Source organism: Necator americanus, chromosome I (assembly GCF_031761385.1).
Source record: "Necator americanus strain Aroian chromosome I, whole genome shotgun sequence".
Lineage (NCBI taxonomy): Eukaryota > Metazoa > Nematoda > Chromadorea > Rhabditida > Ancylostomatidae > Necator > Necator americanus.
In genome coordinates this window covers 5201192-5219876 of record NC_087371.1, presented here as the reverse complement: position 1 = coordinate 5219876, position 18685 = coordinate 5201192, and the positions used below count along the sequence as shown (strand labels likewise).

Here is an 18685-nt window from a genome sequence, read left to right as displayed (position 1 = left end):
CACGAATCTGAGATGGTACGGATTTCAGGTGGAGTATTCGTATACGGGATGGCAGACTGTGGAGAGGGGAGTGATTCCATCCATTTCTTCCTAACTGCCGTAAAAACCGGCCCGGAAGATGCGGCGCCGCACAAGGTTGGCGCGCTCCAGTCGAACTCCTTGTAGAAAATAGTGCGCCAGAACGCCTGAAGCCGTATCTTCCGGGCCGTTTTTTACGGCAATTAGGAAGAAATGGACGGAATCATCCCCCTCTCCATAGTCTCCCATCCCGTATACGAATACTCACCTGAAATCCGTACCACCTCAGATTCGTGTAGTGATGCCTTTAAATTCACATACGCCGACCCAACTAAGCGGTTACCTTCCGCAGGTCTAATTAGTGACAGACACTGGAATTAATTTCCATCCTTATTCTTTAAAAAAAAATATGTGAATACACATAAAAATCCATTACGGGATCTTTCAATGGCTTATATGGTTGGTTCGAAACCGCACTAGGACCAACCACAACTTTCATCCCAGCAATGATCGATAAATTGGTACTAGACTTGTTTGGGAGCATAAAAACACTGACTTGACACAAACTCTCAATGATTCCAAAACGCGTTGGCGTATCGCAAGCGAATTGATACACCAGAGTTTTTTCCCCTTTTTCCCTTTTTATAACTTTTTTTTCTCAATTTTATTTTTCTGGATGGCTTATTATGTAATTTAGCCGTTTGGGGAATCGTCGAGTGTCGATGAGCAGCACGAACCTACCACGAGTGATGATCAGCGCAGCACGACCATCGTTCTCAAACGATTCGAGGTATGCGGTGTAAGCTTACGTGTGCCTGCATGTTACAGAAGCTTTAAGTGTTCCCTGTTACGTTTAGGAAAATGTCATTTCTATCAGCTGATGGACGTCTGGAGGATCGTGGTCGTCGTGAATCACGTGATAGCCGTGGATCTCTCGAAAGCGACATGAGTATTCGTATCGGTGAATAAGTCTATATTCCTCCGAGTTCTACGTCACAACCACGGCGGCGTAGCGTACGTTTCCATGTGCGAATTTTCGTCGCATCGCTCTTCGCTATGACTTCTAACAACAGCTTTCGTGGCTTCGCTTTTTGCTTCAGCAGATACGTGTGCGCTATTTTCTGTAATACTGCTTGCATAGAATTATTTCGATCCAGGGGGAACTTTTCGAGGTGATTATCTCGAAGTACCGTAAGTAGTTTAAAAAAAAAAGTTTGGTGGTAAATTAATGAAGATACCACGAATTGGTTTTCGCTTCAGCTATTATGCTATTATGCCATTTCGAAGCTGAAAACAAAAGTTGTATTCTGGGCTTTGTAGTCGAAAACTTTGGAGTCACAAAAAATTAGGGAAAAATTGGAAAAATGAACTATGAATCGTGATAGATGCAACTTTTGGTGTCGATGATCCTATTGCAGTAATGGCAATTCGTCAAGGGATCTAAATGAGGTCTGTCCTTCGTTTTCTGGAAAATTCCAAACACATTTCGGTAAATTACCGCTTTGATGTTTTAATCGTTCCGTTATAAAAAGGCAAGATCCAAAACTCCGAATAGAAGTCAATAAAACTACTGGAATTGCTGGGATTTTCTCAGATTTTCTCAGATTATAAGAAAAGCGATATAACATGAGTGCACCATCGTAATAAAGTAGAATGAGTTCAAAAAATCGATAAGTAGGGTTGAAAATAAATTTAATCTGTCTAAAATTAATGAAGCTTGCTATTTAACGTAGAGAATTAAGTAGGAGTCAATTTTATTTTGTTACTTTTTAATTGTTGATTAGTTTATTGTTAATAGTTTTTTTTTTTAATTTTTGATCAGTTCGAAGAAGTTTGGTTTTCGCAACCTCCTTTCGCGAACCCTCGCTAGAAATCAACGCCTTGCGCTTAAGTGGAAGCGTACTTATCATTCTGCCGCATGAGATAGAACTTATAGGGAATGGCTCAGATGTTTCCGATGATTCGTGTCATAGCGCAGCTTCACAGTCAGCACGTGGACGGCGCCAATCATGGCTTGACTGTTACGGTCATTCGATGTCTCTCGAACAAGGTTCTTCGTTCCTGGATTCTAAAGTGATGGACGGTATGATGAGGTACTGTTTTTTGACGCGAATTCCCAAACACCACCAACCTTTGCCACTGAAATTATAGTTTGAAAAGGGGTAGCAGATGTTCGGAACGAAGAGCTCGAACGAGATCACCGAATCAGCTTGAAATGGATCTTCGACAAGCGCCAGCGCGGCCGAATAGCTTCACAAATCTGGGTCATAACCTGGTGTTGACGTATAGAACTCTCTGGAACAAGGATCACTGATCGTCGCCTTCTCATGTCGTTCATTTGAGTGCATACTGAAAAACTCATCAAATCATTCTCATTCAGGTTCTCAAACTAGTCCGATCTCCATTAGGAATTATCCGTACTGGTTGTGTTTTTCTTTTATTTCTTTTTCGTTCTTGTCTCTTAAACGCCCAGTTCCCCAACATTTCAGCATGGCCAAATTCATGCCAAGATACTGTATATAAGTAGCATATCAACAGCTTTTTATGTGTTTTTTGCCTTAATTCTATGATCATCGGTGATAATATGAATATGTGTATGCAATGATGATGTATAAAGTTTGATCTTGCTGAAATATTCGTATTCTATCAAAAAAATGCAGTCAGCCCCGAACATGTCCACTCGAGCTAACGCGACGCATCCGCTGTGAAGCGGTGCTCTGGTCCGAGCTGACGAGGTTGTCGTGACGGATACGTTGCGTCAGCTCCGCTGAACACCGATGGTCCTGAGCGAATGCGGAAGCATGTCGTGGCTGAGCTCAACTACTATTGTTTATTGTTGTGTAAATATATGTGGTGATACAGATGAAGGATTGAAGAAGTCGTGTACAATGATTTAAACTGGGTTAGAAAAGCCTACTTGGTCATTTTTCGTGGTAGAGGAGAAGTGGAAGTTGTGACGATCACTTGCTATTTCATTCTAGTGAAGCACATTGCAGTTGCGTAGGTGGTTGCGTTCGAAACGGCGCGGTGCAGATAGCCGTTGGAATCGAGATGGGACCATCCCGAACCGCAGTAACGAACGGTGCTAGCAGGCGTCCTCACTCAGTCCGAACCGCTGCGCTCCACCGCAGCGCTTCAAGCGCAACCACTTACGCAACTATACTGTGCTTCATGTTTTTACTTTTTTTAACTGTCGTTTTTACTCTTCTATACACTAGTGTTGCTTTATTCGAGCGTACACCAGCAACGCTTCCATGGTTCGATTTGTCCTGATCATGTGCGAGAGCTTCAAATCGTACATCCCCTCACGGCGAAAACAGAAAAGATCGTATTTTTCGGACCAACTAATCTTCTCTCTAAAACTCTGAGCTTCTTCCACCTCATGGAACCCAATCGTTAACGTTTTTTTGCCAAATGGTTTCCAATGCATCACGTGCTTTAGTTGACGCGAAGAGCGTTGTACCTCTGATTCCACTGCATCCAGATTTCTGAGGCATAACGATAACAGGAAACACTGTAGTTTTACTGAGTTTTAGCGGAAACATTGTACTGGCAAGTGAGCGCGAAGGCCATATGTTTCTAGCTTTCTTTACTACATCCTCGATGTTCTTGTATGCTCTCAAGTTCTTCGTTTCCTCCTGCCCAGCTCGGACCTTCGAATATTCATTTCCCAACCTGGATAAATACATAGATGACAGACATATAACTAAAGCATTCGGATATATTCGCTCTGCTGAGTGAAATGGGCATCAGAGAACAATTCATTTACCATGAACATCACCTCCACCGGACCCAGCAGAAGTTCAACTGATGCCGCGGTTCACCACATTTCACCGTATGATGCGCGATTCGTATTTAGGCGTCAATTATCATGCGTGTTGTGTGGACATTGCGTAAACATATTCCTCGACGAGCTTCACCTATATATGATGTAACCGGGGGCGATATAACTACCACTTATTTCTGTCAGGGTTCTTTGACTTCTTTCTTTAGATTACTGGATCACTTTTATTTGTTTTACGTAGTTTTCCCATACCTTAAGAGGTGAAATCACAACAGTTGTCAAGAGAATCAAATACATTTTAGTCGTTCCATCAACATTTCCTTGAGGGATGTGCTGTACATTCTCAGTGTGATGACTCCGGAAAAAAGAATACAAGGTGGATACCCAGTGTGCAAGAAAAGCATGGCAAAGAAAGTGTGTATGGCTATCTTTTCTGTGCATCCGTACTTGAAAGAAGACAAAGACATAAAACGTGTCCAACAGGGAAACCGTAAGAAAAAGTCGCCACGAATGACCAAATTGCGATGGCCACAATGTGGATTTGCATTGAAGATAACGTTACGTTAATTTCATGAATGTTACTGATGGTTACACTGATCGTAGGACCACAAGGAACTGGTTTAAAACATTGATGCTGCCCATAATAGGGAAGAATTTCCCGAAAAAAAAAGTTTCTTATAAGGTGTCTAGCATCATATTAACATGTTTATGGTAGGGAAAAAACGATATGAATGGTGAAATGATGTGGTGCAATTACGTAATCTGTTGCGCTTAAAGCGGGACGGTTGATAAAGCGATTGGGATCGGTGAGGCGGGACCATCGCGATCCGAAGCGGTGCTAACAAGAGTGTTCCCTCGATCCTAACCGCTACATTCCACCGCACCGCCACGAACGCAACGCTTTATGCAACTGCATCGTGTTTCTAATTGATTTTCTTGAGCTGTAGCCAAGATTGTTATTGATCGTCTTTATTAAATAACAGCTAACGTTTCGGCGTTATCGTCTTCGTCAGTGCATAGTGTTTCATTTCACTACAACTACTTTAATGGTTTTTTTTTCAGTGATTTTTCGGCACGTTACACCGTTTTGGGTGTGGAAAGACGCAAAGGACAAAGGAGAAAGACTGTACGACAAGATTTATAGAACACTCGAAGCAGGTGGTTCTGTGACCACACAACCACCTACATGCGCTGAGCGAGATCAATGGCAGCTCCTACATACATCGCCTGCTACAGTAGAGTCAAAAAAGAAGAATTAAAGGGTTTTTATTGATGCGGTGCAGCTATGATCGAGTGAGGACCTCTGGTAGCACCGTTCACTGCTGCAGTTCGTGATGGTCCCACCCCGACTCTAACCGCTGCGCTCCACCGCGCCGCTTCGAGCGCAGCCGCTTACGCAACAGCGACGTGCTTCAGCTCGTTCTGACTCGCATTTATATCAAACTGTCCACAAAAAGAGTTGTTAAACACTGTATAGCCTTTATAGATGTGAACGAAAATCACATCAATGGTCAATAATCAATCGCTATAGAATTCTATAAGATAACTGGACCTGATGACGGAATTCACGTGCAATTCTGTCGCCAACACTTCGTACACTTAGTCGGATACATCACAGAATCAGACGTCAACGTAGTTTAAGAGAACAAAGATTCGAATCAACAGAATGAGGCAGTATTTGAAAAGAACTACATCCACATTTATAACTTCGTAAAAAAAAAATGTTTTCGACGACATCAATTCTTACACGTTGTTTCACGTGAAGATTCTTGGAGGCAACGTATGGAATCGGCTAACGAACAGTTCCAATGTAAAATGTCGTTCATTTCAGTAACGTACGCAACGCACACTACAACCCACATCTACGCATGGTTTACGAGAACCTCGTCTCTTTTCCTCTTCCTTTTCCCTTCTCAGACCCGTTCAAATTTCGAGGCGTACCACAACGTAGTGTTCGTGATTACACCATCCGCCTAACGACTGCACTCCCCCCGCTGTCGGGGCACTCCGTTCCCCCCTCACTCCTCCCCCCGCTCCCCCCTCTCTGCCGTTGCTCCTCCGTTCCCCTCTTCCTCGCATCCTCTTGCATAAAATATTTCATGTATTTAACTGGAAAGGGACTTTTAGTGATTTCTTCATTTGTAAATCGCTCCCACTGCACAATAATAGAGTGAAGAAAATTTCTTAGAGATTTTATTAGGTTGCAATCCTTTTTTCCGTAGTGTTCCTCCTATTCAGCTATCGATTTCTGACGAAAGAGTGCGCGAAAGTGGAGGGGTAGAAAGGCGGGGATGCGCACAGCTACGTTTGAAGACCCTTCCAGAATCATTGTTTTTTACCCGTGGGAATTTCTTCTCACACCTAATTCAGGAGATGTTTTAAAGTGTATTGTATGATTCGGACACCTTTATCTATCTAATTATGGAAAAATCCCTTCAAAAAATGACCCAATGGGACCCCATTCCCAAAACATTTCAGTGTGTTGCAAAAACGTTCCTTTAAATGACTGTTCATCATCATTGAATTAATTCTCGTCAAATCCTCTTATAAAAACCGAGGATAAGAACCAAAAACTGCATCCTACCGTGTTTTCCTACATGTTCTTTCCGCTTACTCCCTGCTTTCTCTTTGATGAATTTTTCTTGCAGACTAAATTTAATTTTCAGATGGGCCCTACTGCTCAATGTGCCATATGTCTGAAAGAAAAATCCAAACATAAGATGCGGCTATCGCCTGCTGAGCAACCGTTCAGCATCATATTTCTGTCCAGTTTAGCAAGACATCGGATTGATGTGGCCACCGCCATCAAACTCTACGAAGAATGGCACCACACACGTCAACATATCTGTATCGCTCACTACGTTGAAATTGTAAGTAAACCATACCGTATCGTTGTTTAATCGAAATTTTTCGTGATAAGGTTTTTCGTACGCTGGGACCCCTGGGATCTTGCGATGGTATCCTTGAACGAAAATCCCCTTGTATAGTGTAGCTGCGGAGAAGGGGGAGGGGGATCACTCAACCGCGCTCTTATTTCCGGAAGTGAATAATTAGGTTAGTCGGCGCCCTAAAGCCTAAGTATGAGTCTTTAGAGGATCTATGATGATATGTAGGCTAAAGCTACTCTAACAGAAAACGAAAGATAGAGTTTTCAGAAATAAGGAAGCGGTTGAGTGTCCCCCCTCCTCCTCCTCCTCCTCCTCTTTTACCCTATTTTTCCTATTTTTACCAAATTGCCTCTTTGTAGAGTATATTAAACAAGATTAACCGTCACTCCAGATACTATTCCTTGGTCGCGAACTTCGACAACTTTTGGGCGTGTTCCCAGTGAATGGATTAGCGGATGTTCCTGAGAATGTGATGGACGATTTTGTGGCTCATATTCGAATGTATGGAACACTTTTAGGGGTGAGTAGTAGGGAAATTATAATATTACCTTGCCTTGGTCCTAACTCATGTATATAGCATGGAATGTGCTTGGAAAAGAAACATGTTTCACAATTTTATGGGGAAAACTGGTCGAAATATCACAAAGATATTCTGAAGAAGGTGAGAAGAGACAAGAAAACAGAAGATCAACAAAGGGAATTCAACGAAGACATAAGGGTAGGTCGTGTATGTTTCTAATTTTTTTCTTGAATCTTATGTTGTATTCAAGAAACTAACAAAAGGTGAATTTTTGTTATTGATGATTTTTGATGAATTCTTTCAAGGCTTTCATCACGGCTAGTTCTTCAATGGATCAACCATGTACGTCTAGTAACACCGCGGCAGTGCTAGCGTCAACCTCTACCGGTAATTATTACGTTTTTCCTCGAATATCCCTTTCTAGGAGTTGCACTTTTTTGTTTCTTCTTTTATTATTGTTTTCTGTAAAAGAAAACTGCATGCTACTGCTTGTTTTGCCTGTGCAATGAAGGGGAAAGGGGAGTTGTAGGGGCCATTCAAGAAGTGGCCTTAATGGGTACCTTACAGGTCCTCTTGAGGTCTGCGCCAATAAACAAAGTTGGTTAGTTTAGTAATTACGCTGGTTAGGATAGTCCCCTTAATTGTACGATTTATGATTTCTTTATTAAAATTAAGAATTTTCTCATGCAACAACTTTAATCCACGCATTAATTTGTATTCGCAAGGTTGTAGCCCTCCAAAAGGCCGTTAGGTTAAAGGCATCACCCCACGAATCGGGAGTGTGCGGGTTTCAAGGGGGTATGCATATACGAGGTCGTAGATTATGGGGAGGAGGGTGATTCCGTCCATTTCCCCTTAATTGCCATAAGAAACGGCCCGGAAGATGCGGCTTCGATCGTTCCGGGCGCTATATTCCACAATGAATTCGATTGGAGTGCTCCAGTCTTGTGCACGCGCCGCATCATTCGGGCCGTTTTGTATGGCAACTAGGAAGAAATGGACGGAATCACCCTTTTCTCCATAATCTACGATCCCGTATAGGCATAACGCACCTGAAACCCGCACCACCCCAGCCAGATTCGTGGGGTGATGCCTTTAAGTCAGTGCCATAGGTGCGATATGGAGGAGACGGACCCTACTCAGGTGAAGGGGCCTAGCTTATGGGGTGCAGCTCAAGGTCGCCAACGGTTCCAAAATAAGGGGGGCCAATTCAAAACCTTCCAAAAGTGAAGGCGATCCTCTTGCCAACCGTCCAGAAGTGAAGCTGGTGGGGGCACCGACTCCGACTATCGAACATATTGTCACTGCAGCCTTCATAAAGGCTACCGAATTACGAAATCCCTCACGCAACGGAATATTTCGCTCGTGGAGGAGATGCTCGCTATTGAACTGCCATTTCCAAAAAACTTTGTGGAAATAAACGTCCCACAGGTCGCCCTTCAGTATGTGAGGGGACGAGCTTCAGCTTTCATGTGAGACCACCAGGTCCCTTCGATGGGTTACCTTTGACCGGTTCCACAAAGTTGAGTGATAGGCCGTTTTGATGTAGTCTAGGTTCGTCAGGTTGAAGTCACCTCTCCACGCATGTCAGTGTAGACGACACTTTCCTGCTGCACATTCTTCTGGATAATAGCATCGAAGTTTGTAGAGCTGCGATCGCTCGTAATCTGCACGAGAACAGGCTTCGCTACATCCTAAATACCTCTAACGAGCCAGTCCTTGCGAACGATGCGGACTACATTGTACTTTCGGCATACTATGCACGTTTCATGGACTTTGACTACTGTACTACTTATTCCGATAGATGATGCCGTTTTCATCGACCTCCAACGTCCGCGCCATTTCCTTAACTTTTTTCCTTAACGCCATTTCCTTAATGAGCCTGAGGTCATAGGCAAAGAGATAGCTAGCCAGGAAAATCTTCTTGCAACGTTCCGAAGGATCCAGCGCGAATCTTCACCGTTCGCTTTCGATTTCCACAGTTAGGGCTGTTGGTCGCTCCTTCCATAGCAAACCACGATCAGGAAATCAATCGTCAAAATCACCTCTGGACTTTGATACAAGCTTCGGCCATCTAGCAATCAGAGTGGAACCAGGAAGAATCCACAAGTTAGCAGCAGCCATTTTTGCTGTTATGTAAATGAATAGCGGATTGCCGTTGATTCGGCCTTACATGTAGCAGTTTCCGAAAACCCTACAATCAATGTGAAGCCACCACGATTTTCTTCTTTAGCTGTTACATATCCATATAGAGGCTTAAGAACCCATTATGACGAATTTTACGAAAGAAAATGAAAATTGGACAATTTTGGTAATTACGCTGATTAATGTAAATACTTATGCGATCAACTCTGTTTAGTGGCTCTGACTTCAAGAAACTTGCTTAAGCAGCCATTATGACCACTTTTTTGGTGTCTCTCTCATAGATACGATAATCGGAGCCGTTGCTCTGATCCCTTTCAGTTTTGAACGGTTGGGGAAGGGACCTCCTTCACTTTTAAACGGGCTATGGTCTATCTAACTGCGTTCACCCCAGTATGGTGCATTTATGATGGAAAATGCTGCTTGAGGCTCAAATATAAACCCTGCGAGTGGATTTCTTAAATGCATTCAATTTTTTTTTATCGATTGCTAAAGATGGTTATTTACTGCTGGAAATCTCCGGTTATTTTTTCCAAGAAAAGAGGTGTTGAGGTGCTTGCGCCGGTGGGCCTAATGTTCTCCGGACGGCAGCGCCTTAGTGCTTTGAGCTCTGGAAGAGTTTGCGTTTCTTTCTATATTCTTTGCTCTTCCCTAGTGCTTGAATCACCGTTTTCGTAGTTTCTGGGACTTACGTGACTGTGAATGTGCTTTTTTTTTCATTGAAGCGGTAATGTTCAGTATTTAACTAAAGTGCTGAGCTATTCGCCACACTAGTTTATCCTAAGCGGGGATATGCCTATTTTTCAGATTTGACAGTTCCGCATTCACGTGCTTTTGACCAGTTTGATCCAAAACCTTCTACTTCTTACGAGTTATCCACATCTGCAATGGATTTAATGGGATTACTTAGTGCCTCGATGACAGGCCTAGGAGCATTTCCGCGTGAGTTCTTTAGTTTAGACATTTACGATGGTGTACTCATCATCTTAAACCTTTTTCGCATTTGGAGTCCTATAAGAAAAACACTTTTTTCTTCTGAAGCTATTGATTTGCACTAAAAAAAGTCGGAATGATGCACGCCTTCTTTATATGGTAATTTTTTCTAGCTTTCGAAGAAGATTCGTGGAGATTGACCACTTGTGCATTATGTGGAGTCCAGTCCCCAGAATTAAAGCTGCGAAGGCCTCCAGAATTTCGAGAATATCATTTGCTCTTGCTCTCTGGATTAGTTATGTCTAATGCAGTAGGCATTGATGTAGCATGTCATGTTTACAAAGACAGTTCTACACGACGTACCCACTACTGTAAACATCATTTCGTTCAGGCAGTAAGTTTTCTTCACTTTTTTGATAGTTAAACAATAATTAATTCATTCCTTTATAAGGCATTATGTTTCGGCGATGAAGCTAGAAAAGTGTGCGGTCAGTTTCCTGTTCGAGACTTCCTCGTACCAATTCGAGTACAATCTGAATTGTTGGAGCGTATCAGAGAAATTTGTGCAAAAGTGGATGTGAGTTATTTGTTGGTGAATATTCGACGGCCTTATTCATCCTTACTATTTGTGTATGTGAAAAATTCTGCCCCATTTCATTGCCACTTTTTTAATCTTAATCCTCCTGGGAACCAGAGGAAAAAAGATTGACGCTTGGGTCACATAACGAATTCCTCCTTCCTGTTATGAGAGTTGTAGCAAAGCATTATGTAGGTAAAACTAGGGGCTATAAAAGAAAAAAGGAAATTTTTATCAGCAAATGACCTGAATTGAATAGAAAGCTGTGACTATTGCTGCAAAGCTTTTAAAACCTAAATTTCGGAGCATCACCCCGATGGGTTTCACTTATTCCACCTTGTTTTGCCTCTGTTTATTTTCTTCTATGTTCTCGTCCGCATACGGATCATTATAAAACTTTATTCCAGGGAAGCGTAGTGTTGTCGACAGATGACCTCGTAAGATTTTACACCGATTGTCAAACTCGATATTATGAAGAAGAAAGATGGAGAGTATTGGTAAGGAGTATTTTCGATTGTTTTTGTCATACTACAAAAAACTTCACGTTTTTCTTCTTTTTTCATACTTTCTGCAAAGAAAAGTGATGTGAAGTGTATGTGGAGCATACGTTAAGGTGTTGACCATTTACATCACTTTCCATTCGCTTAATTTCAAAAAGTTTGGTTAACTGATTTGATTCCATCAGTGTTTTTATGGAACGTTCCAAAATGTCTTTTGAACTGTCTGAACTCCACTACAGGAAAACGAAACCTTTCATAATCGGAATTCTTACGTCATTTTTAGCTCAAACTTACCAAGACATTTCAGCAGCCGCCAGCAGAACCTATAAAATCACTTGGAAGATCAAGGAAACGTAAGTGATTTATTTGCTTGTTTTACAACTTTTGTTCGGTCTATATCAGAGTTTCATGGAATCTTTGTATGACTTCTAATGCCTGCCCCTTATGTTATTCCTGAAATATTTCCCACCAAAAGAGGTGTAACTTCCGTTGAGCTATCGTCTTTTCCGTCATCTCGTACGTCTTTCCTAAATCTCGTTTCTTTCGCTATACAGATAAATTTCAAAGTATATTTATTTATTTATTTGTTTATTTGTTTCTGTGGATACAAATGTCTATCTTTTTGCAACAACAGTTGCAAAGTTACATGATCTCTTTCAACTTCACATTTTTCTTCTTTTTTTTCCATACTTTGCTTTTATTTTCGCTTTATATTCTTTCTATCACATTTATTTATTTATTTATTTATTTATTTGTCTATGTATGTATACTATACCTCTCGTATTTTTATTTTCGTTTGACTGCACTTTTACTTTTACCACTACATATGAACAACGAAGAAGAATTAAAGTCACTCATTATGATGAACATTTCAGGAAATAATATGGGGAATGTACAGACGAACGAGGAATCACAACAGAGCGGGTATGCTTTCTCTTGGGTTTGTATTATACTTGAATAATCTTTGATCATTCGCTCCAGGTTGCCTAATAAACAATCGCGAATCGCTTGCGATCTAAGCTCTTCTGGGAAGGATAGGTACTGCGTTTGCTTGATATGCGGCATGTGGACTTTGAAGACTGAATGCCGCATAAACTCATCGCCACCGGATCAAATTGCGATCCTTCTTTGCTGCCTGGTAGTTGGTTATGGACTACCATTGGACTTAGCCAGAATCATCTATCAAGAAATGGGCGGCAAGAATAAACGCGTGTGTAAAAGACATTACGTACAAGCGGTAAGTTAATACCACCACCACGTTATATTTACCTATTTAAGGGTCATTCTTTGCATTTCATTTTGTAAACTATAGCGAATGGTTGTTTAAAATTTTTTTTTGTCTGTGGAAGTTGTGTAACTGTTTGCGATAGTTCTTGATACTGTTTTTTTTTTTCAAATATACTACCTTGTTACATCCTCTAATTTCTTCATATCCACTCTATACATTTGCATTGAGTTCGGGATTTGCAAAAAAAGTGTTTGAGATCGCTTAATATATTGTATTTTATCATTATATTTAGGGTATACACATATGTTATGAAATTCAAACAATATGGGGCCAAGTTCCTCCAAGGAGCTTCAATATACTACCTTGTTACATTAGGTTGGATTTGGTGAAGCGCTTCCACGAGTGTGCTGGATTCATCAATGTGAGCATTCGACTCTTTAAAGTATTTTTCTGTGGTTCATTTTAGGGAACATATTTAGTTCTTACTCATGTCTATCGTCGTAACGTACTCTTTACACTTAGCAACATTTGTTTCTATTATTATGTTGGTCTGTTCCATTATTGATCCACATATCATTCATCCCATCTACGTAGACTTCTTCGGAAGAATCAAGAATATATTGACATGTCCGCTCTTCAGGACCAGCAAGGATTAACAGAAGAGCACTTGATGCGATTTTATAACGATTGGCAAGTCCGGTATCGTAAAGAAACTGGCTGGGTTGATGACGATTTGTGGCAGTTCAATGAAGGAGTGGGTATAGTTCAAAGAATTAGTAGTAGGGTAGCCGGTTTCTTTTTTTACATTTCTGAATCTTTTTTCTGAATTACTTTGTCACACTCAAATTTTTTTTAGGGAAGACAAAAATCCATTGCCGGTGCTAATTTTCTGCCAATACCATGGGAAAGAAGAAACAACGACCTGCGTAAGTATGTTCATAATGCTTTTTTCAATCTTAGCTAGAATTTATTGATGTAACGAAGTTATGTGTTCTTATATGCTTTGTATAACTTTTCTTCCTTAATTGTGTTTGTCTTTTTATACGTATAGTATAGGAGAAATGAACGGAAAATGTCAGTCTTCCTACTTTGATTATCTCTTATGATACCGCTTACCTGTTTAGTCTGACAGTTTTTTTTTGTATTTTTATCTTTCTTTTTTTTGTCTTGCTTTGTCTTAAAGGCAGGATACCACGGATCTGAAGTGATGAGGGAATTTGCAAGAAAAGCTAGAGATGGAGTTGTTCCCCTAGATTCCCTTACGTCATCAAATTCGTGAAATGCTGCATTTAACTAGAGAAGGAACGATTATTGGGTTTTTGTGGCTCGAGTTTCACTTATTATCGTACTAATTGATCTAAACACTTTATTTGTACTATTGTCTGTATTATTTTATATTTATTTCGTTTGAAGGCTTCTTGTTCCTTGGGGTTGTTTACAGGCTTTATCTTAAATGAATGTTTTCTGTTCTAGCTCAGTTCATTCCCGAACAGCAACGTCGTGAAAGTCTGAGGAAGGGAATGAAGTATGTTTTCTGCTGTGTTTGCTATAACGGCTTTCATATAAGATTGTTCGCAATTATTTCCAGTGAGCTGAACGATGAACACCTTGAAGCCTTGCAAAGATGCAAATGTTGTATTTGTGGTGAGATTCGGTTGATAGAACACACGGGATTAGCTGAAGCAAAAGACGACCAAGCATTGCTCCTTCTCTGTTGCCTCGTGCTACATGATCAACTTAGTGTGGAAATTGCAACTGCATTGTACGCAAGTTGTAAACAATCGGTTAAACGGATATGTCATGAGCATTTAGTTTTCGTGGTGAGTTCGGCTTACTGTATTTAAGACAATGTGTTGTGCATTTGGAACAATCCAATTAGGGTGGATTTCTTCGAGCTGAATATGAAACTCGCTATGGGGAATGTACACCAAATTCGCTACTAAATGAACCTAAAGCTCCCAAAGATGAACTGTTTGCACGTTTGGTGGAGATTTCGAAACAGATTAATGTGCGTTCGCTTATTTTTACATTAGATATTCGGCTGTTTCTCGTGGATATTCACATGCCGTATTTACACTTCCAGATCGAACACTGCTTGCAAAGAACGTCATTGTCGGTATTCTATTCCAATTTTCTGTCGAGATATTGTGTTCAAAACAGGAATCCAAAGGGACATGAAAAAGTAAGTTAAATTTTTCTTTACCCGGATTACTCGCATAAGTTGAACTAATATTTTAACTAAAATGGCGGGTCTTAACAGGATTGATCAGTGCCATGCATTCTTTACTTTTAATTGTAGAACACGAGCTCTTAAACAAAAAAAAAAACTAATTTGCTAATCACCCACCTCCTTCTCTCTTTGTAAGTTTTACTTATACAACTGTGACATTAATGCATTTAGGAGAATGATTCTGAGCAAGACATCTATTTATGTGAGAACACTGGTGTAGAAGAAAATCCGTTCTGCCCAGATGAACAAACGCTCAAATCTGAACTTCTTCGTATTTGCGGATTTCCATCAACTAACGGTTTCAGTGGACGTCCGGAAAACCCACAACTTTTACAAGGTATTTTTAAATTAAGTGATCGTTCTTCTTTTGTTTCTAATTTTGAAGCCAGAATCACACTGTTACAGGTGTAGATTTGACGAAACAGTGTGAAATTGTGCATGAACAGTCAAGCGCGTTCACATCCTCTAAGGATGAAAACACTTCTGCGAGGTATACCATCTACTCTCTTTCCATGAACTCACATTTTCTTACCATATTGCTCATGAAAGGTGTTTACTACAGAACCGTCCAGTATCAAACTGAGGTCCTCAATTGTTCTCAAGGACCATCGACTTCTGACCAACAGACTTCGCACGGTCCTCTTCTCTCTCTTTTTTTTTGAATTTATACATATTAGCCGAACATTTATTAGCTTTCCCGTTTCAGGACGTAGTGATCATGCGCGAGAAGTGAAAACCTCACATGTAGCGGACGAAAAATCTTCGTTCTGCATTGAGGTTTCGGCTGCAGATCTTCTTCAACAAGGTGTTTCCTGTTCTGATGCTACCATGGCAACAAGTAAGATTTTCCACTTCTTATTAGTGGTTTAAACCTTCTCGCATCTTGGAACCCCAGCATTCTTCTATCATCACCTTTTTGGTGGGTCTGCGAGTTTTAAAGGTAAGAACTTCATTTGCCTCACGTTTCGAAACTTTTACTGTGTTAAGACTCCTCAATAGAGGTTTGGTTCAAATGATCACACACTATTCTGTCAGGTGCTACATCATCCTGTTCAATGTTTCGGTAATTTAAGTTAAATTTGAAGGAAACAGAACCAATGTAGATAGAATAAAAATAAAAATGTAAAGTCTCTGACGTATCAATCCACTTGGGATGCGTCAATGCGTTTTACTGCAGTGGGAAATCGTAGAAGTTTTAGATGGCGCGTGGGCCTATACAATGACTTGCGAGGGGAACCGATGATCAAGTCAGTGCTTTTATCTTCCCACCAAGCTCTTCACCGGTTTATTGACGCCTAAGGATGAAGGGCTGGGCACCGGGGCGATATTGAAGCATCCACCTTGCACAGAGCTCTTAGCGACTGCCCTACATCCGCCCCAGAAAAAAAAGAATGGTCGTAAAATTGTTGAATGTACGCCTGTTGGTAGCAGGTGTCACTTATAAGTATCAAAAGGAATGATTACTGTGTATGATCGCCAACGAAGATGTAACTTCTGATTTGCACATGCAAAATGAGGCAACCCGAGCTCGCAAAGAAGTAAAAATAGCAACAATTAATTTGCTGCTGACAACTTCCGTTTTTATCATTCATTGAACGATTTCTTGCAAGAAATCAAAACGCTTCCGCTCCTGATGTCCCCTCTCGCTAGCAAGAGCATCTCACATGATTGTAATTTCCTCATGTGCTCTATATTTATACCTTTCTAGCAAATGTTGCTTTTTTCAACAAAAACAAATGAAATGTGCAAAAGCATTCATTCTGTTCATGACAATAATTCCTCAGTATTGCGAAATAGTTTCCACAACACCTGATGACTTTTGCAATTCGTGCATTTTGAAGCGTCAGATGAATAAAGGTTTTATTTAAAAACTTCGCAGCACTTAAATAGATTTTTTTTGTTTTCTTAGAAACTTACCCTGTGAAGAAGATCACTGAAAAGAATAAACACTAAATATAGGTGCTATACTTATTTTCACTTTGGCTACCGTTACCGCACGATTTCTTTGTTTGACACACCCCTCATCTGATTTCTCACAATCCAAAAGGCACCCAGACTCAAAAATTAGAAGCATCCCGGACCATAACTATAAATCCCATACACATTTTCCTCTCGACACAACTCACATTACACACATAGTCGTTTTTGAGCCAGAAAAAGACAAAAAGATGCCTATGAGTATCACATTAGATTTGAATTGAATTGGCCGTCCGTGTAGATTCCAAACCCTTCCAGAAATCTCTGAGTCACTCCTTTTCGTGAAGAAATCATATTTAGACACTCCAGTCGCTATCTTAGGGTAAGGAACAGTATTAAAATAGACAAATAGATGAATATATTTTGATTAATAGGTAATAGGTGATGGGTATCTCTACCGTAACAAGAGTCTTCTGGATATGTTTAGATGTGTACGATACGGGACAATATCCATTCGAAGAATTTGATGACTCATCTCCTAGTGATCAGCAAGGAAGAGAAGCTAACGGGTATGTAAATGCGTTCCATTCTATAATGGATTTGTCTGGGATTTCAAATATTCTTTCACATGAAATAGTGAGATCTGTTAGCTGCTTATTATCGTGCTGAATTTGTATCCAGATGAATTTAGTTGAATTACGTCCTTTGTGTTCTACAGCATCATTTTTTCTTAAGCATTTTTCTTCCAGGAATTTCGCAGTCCATGACAATGACCTTTGTTCTGTGGAATCCTCTGATTCCTATTATCCTTCAGTGAATACTGTCAGCCCCAGGTGAGTTGGTATCGAAAATGAACGAAAAAAACAGAACAAACGCTGATAACTCTACTCTTTCCAGTTCTTTCGGTACTCTTCGAACAAGCGATATTAGTACAAGAAATGGATCAGCTGGATGCAATTTATCAACGGAGATATTAGAACTATCTGACGAGATTAAAATAATGGACACCTTACACAGATCTGATCCCAACAAAAGTGTTGTCGATTTGGCGTCAGAACTCGGCATCAGCACTGCGACATTACTCTCCTACCTCCGTTCCAAAGACGCTATCTTGAACGAAACGCAACTACAATGTCGACTTGAGATTTGTTCCGCGTTGTCGTTAAGGAACAGCAGAGAACCATTTCTATCAAGGATAATAACGTACGGAGAAAAAGTGCTCTGTTTTGAGGATCGAAAACGTCTATCACATCTTCCTGTTGATGCGGCTCCTGGAATTCCAAGCAAGAAAATCCTACTCACCGTTTGGTGGTCAGCGAGTGGTCTGATCTGTCATCAATTTGTGAGAGGAGATTTCGAAAAGATGAGCGTGGACCGTTTCTCCAAACAGATCGCAGAAGTTCACCGAAGGATTGCCGCAAGAAATTCGGAATTAGCCAACGGACTGGGACCTGTTCTAATTTGTGACAACCCCTGCCCACACATTACACGAGTCTCAACGGCGAAGATGTATCAGTGTGGTTTTGAGATTCTCCCTTACCCATCTCATGCTAAAGATCTTTTACCTAGTCATTATTACTTCTTCCAGCATCTCTTTAAATACATGGAACACAAGGATTATGCGAATTATTTAGGTATGCGCAAAGATTTCAGACAATTTATTTTATCTCGTTCCCCGACTTTCTTTGCTGATGGTATAAATGAGTTGGCTGCACGATGGGAAAAATGTGTAGAATCTAATGGTTATTACATCGATTTCTAGGTTTACTAAAAGGTTTCGGCTTGATCCTCCACTTTTAATATGTAATATGTGTTAATACGGTGAAGAATAAATATTTCATCATTTACTTCTTTCAAGCACACCTTCAGGTGTTTGAATAAATAAATAAATAATAAGTCATCTTTGGAAATTTCATAAACAAGTTGGTATGCTGTTCATATCTTGGGT

General features: G+C 40.5%; 3 protein-coding genes across 7 annotated transcripts in view; all 3 read left to right on the top strand.

The window, feature by feature from the left end:
• Positions 1-2332, top strand: part of RB195_004549 (uncharacterized protein) — a gene marked incomplete at both ends in the record, with an annotated part of 48828 nt that extends 46496 nt beyond the window's left edge. For 2 of the 3 annotated variants that reach the window (XM_064182442.1, XM_064182441.1), the window contains 4 exons: positions 716-808; positions 876-979; positions 1955-2111; positions 2170-2332. In XM_064182442.1, the coding sequence (XP_064033709.1) occupies positions 716-808; positions 876-979; positions 1955-2111; positions 2170-2332 (517 nt within the window). The remainder of the gene's footprint in view (positions 1-715; positions 809-875; positions 980-1954; positions 2112-2169) is intronic. The other variant, XM_064182443.1, reaches the window with a different exon arrangement.
• A 463-nt stretch (positions 2333-2795) lies between these two features.
• Positions 2796-5061, top strand: RB195_004548 (uncharacterized protein; the record flags this gene model as incomplete). The annotated part of the gene is made up of 3 exons (XM_064182440.1): positions 2796-2896; positions 4129-4292; positions 4865-5061. The coding sequence occupies 3 exons, from the start codon at positions 2796-2798 to the stop codon at positions 5059-5061; spliced, it is 462 nt and encodes a 153-aa protein (XP_064033707.1).
• Positions 5062-5074: 13 nt separating this feature from the next.
• Positions 5075-18685, top strand: part of RB195_004547 (uncharacterized protein) — a gene marked incomplete at both ends in the record, with an annotated part of 32656 nt that continues 19045 nt past the window's right edge. For 2 of the 3 annotated variants that reach the window (XM_064182438.1, XM_064182439.1), the window contains 26 exons: positions 5075-5095; positions 6469-6672; positions 7082-7210; positions 7268-7408; positions 7516-7597; positions 10160-10294; positions 10459-10679; positions 10737-10862; positions 11270-11359; positions 11670-11715; positions 12238-12286; positions 12344-12599; positions 12883-13011; positions 13231-13344; positions 13447-13516; positions 14064-14115; positions 14179-14410; positions 14470-14598; positions 14674-14772; positions 14992-15157; positions 15226-15310; positions 15383-15456; positions 15527-15658; positions 17225-17306; positions 17487-17570; positions 17635-18371. In XM_064182438.1, the coding sequence (XP_064033702.1) occupies positions 5075-5095; positions 6469-6672; positions 7082-7210; positions 7268-7408; positions 7516-7597; positions 10160-10294; positions 10459-10679; positions 10737-10862; positions 11270-11359; positions 11670-11715; positions 12238-12286; positions 12344-12599; positions 12883-13011; positions 13231-13344; positions 13447-13516; positions 14064-14115; positions 14179-14410; positions 14470-14598; positions 14674-14772; positions 14992-15157; positions 15226-15310; positions 15383-15456; positions 15527-15658; positions 17225-17306; positions 17487-17570; positions 17635-18371 (3685 nt within the window). Of the gene's footprint in view, positions 5096-6468; positions 6673-7081; positions 7211-7267; positions 7409-7515; positions 7598-10159; positions 10295-10458; positions 10680-10736; positions 10863-11269; positions 11360-11669; positions 11716-12237; positions 12287-12343; positions 12600-12882; positions 13012-13230; positions 13345-13446; positions 13517-14063; positions 14116-14178; positions 14411-14469; positions 14599-14673; positions 14773-14991; positions 15158-15225; positions 15311-15382; positions 15457-15526; positions 15659-17224; positions 17307-17486; positions 17571-17634; positions 18500-18685 lie in introns of those variants that run through there. The other variant, XM_064182437.1, reaches the window with a different exon arrangement.